Source organism: Aegilops tauschii, chromosome 2 (genome assembly GCF_002575655.3).
Source record: "Aegilops tauschii subsp. strangulata cultivar AL8/78 chromosome 2, Aet v6.0, whole genome shotgun sequence".
NCBI lineage: Eukaryota > Viridiplantae > Streptophyta > Magnoliopsida > Poales > Poaceae > Aegilops > Aegilops tauschii.
In genome coordinates this window covers 443,166,478-443,175,881 of record NC_053036.3, presented here as the reverse complement: position 1 = coordinate 443,175,881, position 9,404 = coordinate 443,166,478, and the positions used below count along the sequence as shown (strand labels likewise).

General features: G+C 44.2%; 1 protein-coding gene across 2 annotated transcripts; it reads left to right on the top strand.

Annotated features, from left to right (window-relative positions):
- Positions 1-612: 612 nt before the first annotated feature.
- LOC109781087 (uncharacterized) lies at positions 613-7,880 on the top strand. Of its 2 annotated transcripts, XM_045233145.2 has the most exons (13): positions 613-883; positions 984-1,073; positions 1,163-1,267; positions 1,378-1,482; positions 1,983-2,609; positions 2,695-2,742; positions 2,998-4,986; positions 5,104-5,320; positions 5,424-6,058; positions 6,190-6,895; positions 6,980-7,137; positions 7,653-7,708; positions 7,813-7,880. In XM_045233145.2, the coding sequence occupies exons 5-10, from the start codon at positions 2,566-2,568 to the stop codon at positions 6,359-6,361; spliced, it is 3,105 nt and encodes a 1,034-aa protein (XP_045089080.1). In that variant the 5' UTR covers positions 613-883; positions 984-1,073; positions 1,163-1,267; positions 1,378-1,482; positions 1,983-2,565; the 3' UTR covers positions 6,362-6,895; positions 6,980-7,137; positions 7,653-7,708; positions 7,813-7,880. The 2 variants fall into 2 exon arrangements, with proteins under 2 accessions (XP_045089080.1, XP_073364863.1); XM_073508762.1 differs by lacking the exons at positions 613-883; positions 984-1,073; positions 1,163-1,267 and having other exon boundaries at positions 1,281-1,482.
- The last annotated feature ends 1,524 nt before the right edge of the window (positions 7,881-9,404 follow it).

Here is a 9,404-nt window from a genome sequence, read left to right as displayed (position 1 = left end):
GTCTCCAAGAAATGCAGTGTCGACGATGTAGATGAAGGGAGCAGTTTGTGGCTTAGGCAACCACACACCCTTCCCTGGCCGGATCAAGATGATAGGATAATTCCAATTATTGGTCATGACGACTATGATGTCGTAAGGGGTCGTCCGCATACGCAGTTTGTGGACCCCGAAAAGCTCAGAAGCATGGCCGATCACAGCGTCAAGCTCTGGGAGCGGCACAGTCGTGTTGGTGAAGGGATCATGCAAGAAGTAGCTATGCATCTTCTTCCTGACATCCGTGCGGTCGAGAAGGAGCCAACTATCAGCCGAGGCTACGCATCTCGCGTTCCTGGGCAAGGAGGGGATGCGCGCGGGCGAGGTGCCGGCAACGTCCGAAGGTGTGAGGAACGAGCCATCGGACATGACAATCCAGGGGATCTGCCTTGGAGCCGGAACGTGCTGGCGCATAGCCAAGTGCCACGAACGACAGACGGCCCGGAAGCGAGCGCGATCGGCCGAGACCGAGTGCCGGGCACGGCGCGCCGCCTCGAAGCCATCGGAGAAGTGGAGGAGCCGGCGTAGTCCAGACCACGCCGTGGAGACGAGGCCACGCCGATCAGTGGAGGAAACGAGGCCGTCGATGATGAGGTGTAGCACGTCCTCGGGAATCTCAGACAACGGCGACGCCATTGATTGATTGATGCAAGCTCTCTGGATCTCTCTGGATCGCGTGAAGCGTGATAGTCGGTGCCCCGTAGTCCTGCTCTGGTAGTTTGTTCCGATCGTATGCATATATATGGATCTGGTATAACCGCATTACTACTCCGTTTCGGAACCAGAGGGGAGGATCGTATGCATATATATGGATCCTCCCCTCGGTTTCGATCCCGTCTCCCACGCGCAGGTTTTGCAACCACTCTCACCGATTCGTTTCGATTCCGTCTCGGTTCCGTGGATTTGGCCTGGCCCCGCCTCTCACTTACGTTTCAATGTTGGCACGGCAGTACCGGTCGGAGATGGTACGGCACGGCGGCGCCGACGCAGGGGCTGCGCGGGAGGGATGCACCCACCTAGTCGTCAGCGGACTCGTCGACGTGAGTTCTGCTGGACCTGTAATTTGAATCCCCTCCTCCGTGCTTCACTGTTTTTTTTTCTTGTGGTTGAAGCCCCATCCGAAATGCAGGACGACCCGGTGTGCGTGGCGGCGCGGAAGGACGGTAGGAAGGTCGTGACTGGGCTGTGGGTGGACGACTCCGTGGATCTCGGAGCCATGGTTGATGCCGATCATGTGGGTTCGAGTTTTCTGTTTTATTTTCAGCAAGCTTAGCAAGCGATGCCTTTTCCACTATGCACTAGTACTTCTCTGCTGACTAGCTTGGCGATTTTTCGATTTCGCAGGTACTGTATAGGCCAGTGAGAGATTTGGAAGACATACCGGGTGCTGAATCGCTGTGCATTTCCTTGTCGGGCTACCAAAGACAGAACGGGCGTGAAGCCATAATGGTAATAATCACTATCAGTTCAGTTATCATGCTTCCTAGTGTAGAGGTCCAAGACTGACTGTTGCTAGATCATGCAACTATGCTATACAGTGAATATGAACAAGGCTTGTTCTGATTTGATCATTTACTGTGACTATGTTTGGTTGACAGTGGAACAGTATTACTTTTTGGTGTGCTGAAGTTTTTTCCCCTTGTTTGGAGAGCTTGTAGCTTTGATCACACCAGTTATCCATTTGTTTTGCTGTGTGATTTGTTATACTGCTAAATCAGTTCACTGACACAAAGCATGCTCCAAATTAATCATTTTGCTGGTGGCATAGACTCGTCACTAAGATATGCAAGTCGGTCTATGCCAGTTGTTTAAGTACATTTTGACTCCTTTGTTGTACGAAGATTTTCATCTCTATCTCATAATCAATAATCAATATGAAGACTAAATTATATTTTGTCCTCGACTTCTCATCACAATCCCTTCACTGCTCATTTTACTGTCAAATGTAGAAAATGGTTAATATGATGGGAGCGCGGTTCTCCAAGCCTTTGACAACGAAAACGACTACCCATCTCGTCTGCTACAAATTCGAAGGCACGTTGTTTCCTTAACAGTGTTGCATACAAGTTCTTAATTGTTTGCATTGCACTGACTGTACTTGTTGTATCGTTAGTGTTCATCTTTTTGTTAACGTTTTATTAGCATGCATTCCATTTTGATAACTTTTTTTATTTAATCTTGTTGTTTTCTGTTACAGAAATTTGAATTGCTGTATAAGTCAGAATATTAGCAGCTATCTCCATTTTTGAATAGAGATGTCAACATGGTGGTTTTTCTGAGATATTGATAGTTAAATGCAGACAGTTCAGGATTTTGATTTCCCTTTGTCTTTAGTTTGGGTTAGTCTTGCGCATCAGATATGAGTTCAATAATGCATATCATATCATGCCTCTGACCAGTCTCCTGGAAATTAGGATTCTGTTTTTTTTATTCTGCTCTGCATTCAGTTTGTTCCACTACTATTTCATACCTTCAATGTAATTCGCTACTTTTTTCCAAATTGTGCCAGGTGAGGAGTACGAGCTTGCTAAAATGGTGAAGATTAATATTATTAATCACCAGTGGTTGGAAGACTGGTATGTTTTTAATCACTGTACCTGAAAGGTTATTGCATCTTATCATTATTGTATTTGCTGAATGCTGTATATGTTTTTGCTGCAGCTTAAAGGCATGGGACATTCTTCCTGTTGATAATTATACTGCCAGAAGGTACAATTATCTACCACCTTGCATTTTGCATTTGATATTACCTTTTTGCTTTTGGGTGTATAGTTCCAATCGCTCAACCTTACTACCTTTTTCAGCCAACCCCAGTATCATGTTCACGATGCCTGGTTGATTGCTCGTTGCAGTTTATGTAAATTTGTAATATGTAATACATTAGATCTGGTTGGTTTATTGCCCATTACAGTTTATGTAAATATGTAATGCATCAGTTCTGAGTTTTTGTATTCATATATTCAGTTGTTGGGAATTGGAGATAATGGAGGCAGAAGCTAAAGATTCCGAAGATGAAGCACAAAGTTCTGATAGAGGCTTGTCTGATAGCAGAGGCAGAACTCCTGCTGATCTTTATGGTCACATACCCATTAATGGTCCTTCTGTCTTCTATGGCAATGCAGATGTTCCTGCAGGAACACATGTCGGTGCTTTGCAACAGATTAGGGAAGTGAAAGATGCAAGTGAATGGTCAGTTGATGTCATGGCTGACACACTGAGCACCCCAAACACCAATGTTGGGACAATTTCTGCTGATCCTGAAGCCCATGCACATGCACCACAAACTGATAAAGTTGAAGTTGTAGCTGCAGACTCAGAACATGACAAGTTGGCTTCTCATAAAACCTTTGAAGCAGGCCCTATGGAGATCCCAATCACTGCAGTCCCTGGTGAATTTGGAGTATTTTCCCAGGAAGTATCAACTTCGCAACAGATTAGGGAAGTGGAAGATGCAAGTGAAAGGTCACTTGACGTCATTGCTGACATACTGAACACTCCCAAAACAAATGGTGTAGCAATTTCTGCTAATCCTGATGGCAATTTACCTATCCATGGTCCTACTGTCTTCACTGGCAATGCAGATGCAGTGGTTCCTGCAGGAAGACGCTTGGAGACTTCACAGCAGATTAGGGAAGTAGAAGATGTCAGTAAAAGGTCACTTGATGTCAGAGCTGACAGACTAAGCACTCCAAACACAAATGTTGTGACAATTTCTGCTGATCCTGATGCCCATGCGCATGCATCACAAGCTGACAAAGTTGAAGCTGTAGCCGCAGACTCAGAGCATGACTCAATGGGTTCTCGTGCAACCTTCCAAGCAGGCCCTAAGGAGATCCCAATTACTGCAGTCCCTGGTGAATTTGGAGTATTTCCCCAGAAAGTATCAACTTCTAGTGTGAGAAATCTTGGTGCCAAGAGGTCACAGATTCCTGAGGATGAAACGGCTGCTGTATCTGTACATAGTAACTGTGACCTTGCTGCTTACAAGTCCAAGCATGGTAAAGTTCTTTCCAATGGCAGTGTCGAAGCAGATCTTGGAAAGAACTGTAGCCTGAATGCTGCTGAAAGCACAACATTCGTGCCTGAAGAAATCTTGAGCAGATCAAGGAGCGCAGTTGCTAAGAGCCCACTCAAATCCAACAGTCAGATGAATGATGCGATAGTGGTTTACAAGATGAAGCCTGCTAATATGAATATGGAGGAAAACCCTACAACCAGCGCATGCCCAACCGCTGGTAAAACCGAAAGAGTATCTTTCGAGTTAAGTTTTCTTGAGGCGGTGAGTGCAGAAGGTTCCACTTCAAAGGTTTCAAGCAGTGCAACTGCAGATAACTCTGAAACATGTATCCCCAAAAGAGTCCTGAAGCCCAAGAGGAGGAGAGTATCTTCTTTCCAAGAAGGGAGATCTGACAGTGAGGCTTGCAGAACAGTTAGTGTCTTATCTGAAGCATCAACGTTGCCTGCAGAGAGTTCCACAAATGCTGGCATGGTGACAGTGTACAAGGGTCTCCACAATGCTGATGAAGCCTGCGAAGATAGACCAGAAGATTTGCAAAGCTCTAAACCTAGAAGCAGAAAGAGACAGAAAACTGACCACAATAACAAGGAAAACATACCAGCCAATACTAGTCTCGCTCCTAAATCAAAACATGGGGAAAAACGTGTGAGTTCTGAATGCGCCAGAATAGCTGTAGAGAATTACAAATATGTGATTGATGACCGCAGTATGACAGGGGGAAATGATGATGGATCCTTGGCCATGTGGGAACCAGAACCTACATGGTTTATTTCAAGTGGGCATCGCCTGTTGAGAAAGGAGTGCAGGTCAATATTTCTACGCCTGAAGGGAAGGATCTGCTGTCCCTCACACCACTGGTCTTTCCAAGCGACACATTTTATCACCCCTGAGCTCCGCAGAACCGAAAAATTCTTTGCAGCTGCTGCAGCTGGGAGGTAAATCCTTCATGCGCTCCAGTAGTAGTAGTAATAATTACCATTCAGAATTACTTGCTGTTTCCGTGGAACACACCTGAATGAATGTTTGTTGGGTTTTTTGGAAAATAAAAACAGGTGGATACTGAAGCCTGAGTACTTGTTTGCTTGCAATGAGGCTGGCAAGCTAGTGGATGCAGAATCATTCGAGTGGCATGGTGACGGCCTTAACGACAACCAAACAATAAGCCTGGACGCTTCGAGGAAATGGCAGCACCTGAAGCAGCGCGCCGGCCATGGCGCCTTCTATGGGATGCGGATCATCATATATGGAGAGTGCATTTCTCCATCATTGGTAAGTAATAAGACTGTTCGATTTTATTTTTCCCCATGTTCGTGTAAGCTGTCGGTCTGTAAGCTGTGTGCCCCCCCCCCCCCTTGTCTTAACCAACTTGCAGGACACCCTGAGGCGTGCAGTGAGAGCCGGTGATGGCATGATCCTGGCCACTGCCCCGCCTTACACACGGTTCCTGAAGCTGGGCGCGGTCAGCTTCGCGGTTGTGTCTGCGGGCACGCCAAGCAGCAACACGTGGGTTCAAGAGTTCAAGAGCCACGGGATCCCGTGCGTGAACCCGAGCTATCTGGTGGACTACATGTGCAAGCCCAGCCACCTCGAGCAGCACAAGCACGTCCCCTTCGACATGCAGGACCTGGCTGACGAGTCCCTGCGGAAGGTGCTGTCGAGCCAGGAGGGAGGTGATGCCGAGCAGAGCTGCAGCTCCGGCAGAATGGTGGTGGTTGCTATGCCCAAGAACATGCATGGATCACTCCATTGTATTGAAAATGCAAGTTCTAACAAGAAAACTGTGCAAATACTAATCGACAACGGCAGGCCTACTTCGACTCTCAATGTCGAATTGGACGAGCCCTCCAGAAATATGGTGGAAAATTACAAGATGAAATCAAATTGGAACTACGCAGACTTCTATTTCTCCTACAAGAACAAAATTATTCTTCCTGGTCGAACATTAAGATCATATGGCATTTCCAAGGGATGTACAATCGATCTCTACACCAGAGTGAGAGGTGGAAGGTAAGTTGACTTACCTTTTCTCTGCTTTTTTATCCACCGCATATCCTATTATTCCCTTAAACTTTGTTGTATGATTAATGTGCAGCTGAGACTTTCCATTTCTCTAATACCTATTATGTTAAAAATTTCAGATTATCTTTTATGGACTATGTTGAGGAATACAAGGCTAGTTTCACAGAAATTGCCAAGCTTCCTGATGGGAATCTTTCGTTGAAAGTGCCTATTGGAGGATGTATATTTCTTTCATCCTTCCTATCATGCGTCATGGCTACATGGTCGCAAAACAGGTCTTGGAATGGCTAGATCCAGTGGAACATACACTTCAGAGTAATTGATGGTGTTGTTCAAATTGGTAGGAGGGCAGCTATTTCAATCCAGAGTTCTTGCATGGAGAGTGATGTACATCCTATAATTGAGTTTCTGGATTATGCCTTTTTGAGCAATGACAAAAGACTGCAGGACAGAAGACCACCCTATTTTGACCATTTGATACGATGTTTGAGAGAAATGAAGTCAGCAGTGCCGAGTCCTGGTGATAAGTTGACGATAGCATCTCACGCGAGCTATATGTTACCTTTTGACAGGTTATTGCTTACTATTTCACTCAGAAGAAAGTATAAAGGTTCGAGCAAAGAAGAAAAAACTAAATGGGATGGTGCCATAAGGAAAGCTTCATTAAATGTTGCCTTGACCGATCGATTGCTGGAACTACCTGTGTTTAACGATATTAAAGCAGCAGCAGATAGAAGAGGCGAATCATATCCAGCAGAGCTAACACGGTCCGTGTCCTTTCGGGTGTCACGGGATTATTGCATGCATGCACTCGAAAATCGATGGGTAAGCTAAACCATTCTCTGTCTTCTTCTTTTTTATTCAAAGGCATTAAAAAGTTTCTTAAATTACTTATGCTTTATGAAACAGGCGGATGATCCAGATGCAAAACCTAGCGAGAAGGATAAACAAATTGAGAAATTCAAAGATGATGATGGCATTGAGCTTATGCTTCCAGTGCACGTAAAAAAATTTCTTGCTAATCTGATCGAACAACTTATCCTGGCAAACATTGACATCAACAGAGAGTAAGTGCCCCCATACTTTGCTTGCCTGTTCCTCTATGATATATTATATTTAGCATGGAAGTTACAGGGAGTCGTACACGGGAAGAAGGGTACCTTATGGAGTTTAAACCAATTACAGTTGGTGTGTTTAAAATAGCCTTGTCAATTTTATCTAGAACAATATCATACTGTCCCCTTTTGTCATAGTGCTGCATCATGGCAAACATAATGATGCAACTTAAGATTTGCTTTTAAATAATTCAGTGGTGTATCAGAAAATAAGTACGCTAAATGATACTCCCTCCATCCACTATTATAAGATGTGCTATCTTTTTTATGATTCGGATGTATATAGACGCATTTTAGTTGGTTTGTTTGATTTCTCTCTTTTTATGTCCTAGCACTAGATTAATTTTAGGTTTCACCATTTACTTACTTTCTTATTTATCGTTTGAATCTGTTAATGTCGCATCTTTTTAAAGCAGTTTAAATTAGCTTGATGCAACTTTGTTTATGAAAATACACACTGGTTGCAGGCTTTCAAGTGCCGTACTGCACTGCACCAAGTGCCCCATAGAACCAACTCATCCAGGTATTTTCTATCAGTTAGAGTTTGCCAGATTCTTATTGGAAACCTTTTCTTTTCTTGTGGTGGTTGAATATAGAAGCAACTCTTGTTGTCTGCGAATTATGCAGTTGTGGCTGAACCCATTGGTGATGATTACATGCCGACTTGGATGCTTGCTCGAACTAAAGCTGAACAATCAAGGCTCATGAACATGAACATTGGTGCCAATCGAGCAAGACCAAGGAATTGGACCACCGGAGAATGCTCGAACTCCGCTTCAATGGTCAACCAGCAGCCCAATCCCTGGAATGCAGGGAAGACTCTCGTAGCGCTGTCCCCAGGTGCAAAAATTCTACCTTTAAGCTCCATGCCGTCGGGGAGTAGTACAGATGGTGTAAAAGCTGAAGTGTCGAACCCAGTGACATCGGTGCGTGCACAGACAACACAGCCACAAGTAGCAGAAGGCAAATCAAAGGCCTGCTTTGATAACTGGAAAAGGCGTCAGGCGAGGAAAGCTCGAAAAGAGGCCGGTGAGAAACCCTAGTTCAAGCTGCTAGCAGAAGGCGGACCGACACTTTCCTCGACCGTTCGCAGCTTCCACACCGAGTACTTTGTAATCTCAGCACACTCAACATAAAGATCACTACAAAAAAGACCAAATCAACATTCAACTTGACCTTTTTGTAGGAACAAGAATACGCTATATTGAGAAATTATTCTGCTACCCCTTGCTTTTACATGAGATATTGGATGTGGTAAATTCGGGTATTCGTTGTGGTTCAGTAAAATAGATTCAAAATGATCCCCGTGTTGGCACGCAAATCTTCTTTACTAGGCCTCACGCCTGAAATTTCTGACACAATATTTATCCATGTATTACTCCCATTGCTTTTGTAATATACTCCTATATAGTTTGTGTAACCATCTACGACTATAGGTGTTGTATAACACCCATGTTATGTAGATTAACCAAAATAAAATAATAGTAATAATGTATGCTAATCATAGGGATTATTCGGTTGATTAATGATAGGTTGGTCCAATAAAATATATCATGGGTGCCATTGTTGAACATTTAACGAGTTAGGGTAAACAAATTACAGCTGGGCAATTAACAATTAATAAGGCACACAAAGATGCAAATACTAGACAAGATGAATATTATGAGATTGATTGGGCATTACAACAAAGATCACAGACCGCCATCCAACTGCATCTGTGACTAAATAGTCCACTCACGGAGATATCATCCGAACAAACCATAAGTATTAAGCTGCAAACAAGCCTACTAAGTAAGCTCTAACAACAGACTATTGCAGTAAGTAAAGTGTGTAGAGTAGACAGTAGAACCACCCCTATTTGGGCAGAGCACCATCTTGTTCTCCCTAGTGGCAACAACACATCTACATCCTTAGTCGTTTCTGTCGCTCGAGCCCAGGCACACTGGAGGCATGAACCCACAATCGAGCATAAATACTCCCTCTTGGAGTTGAAAGCAACTACTTGGCCAGAGCAACCACTAACAACGGAGAGCATGCAAGATCACAATAACACCAAAGAGATTCAAGATCTATCAAAGAGAAACTCAAGATCTATATTCAACTTGAACATTGTACTCAATAACTAGTCAGATCCCAGCAAACCAACACAAGTAACATTACATCAAGATGATCTTGATCATGTTAGGCGGCTCACAAGATTCATACATGAAGCACAGTAA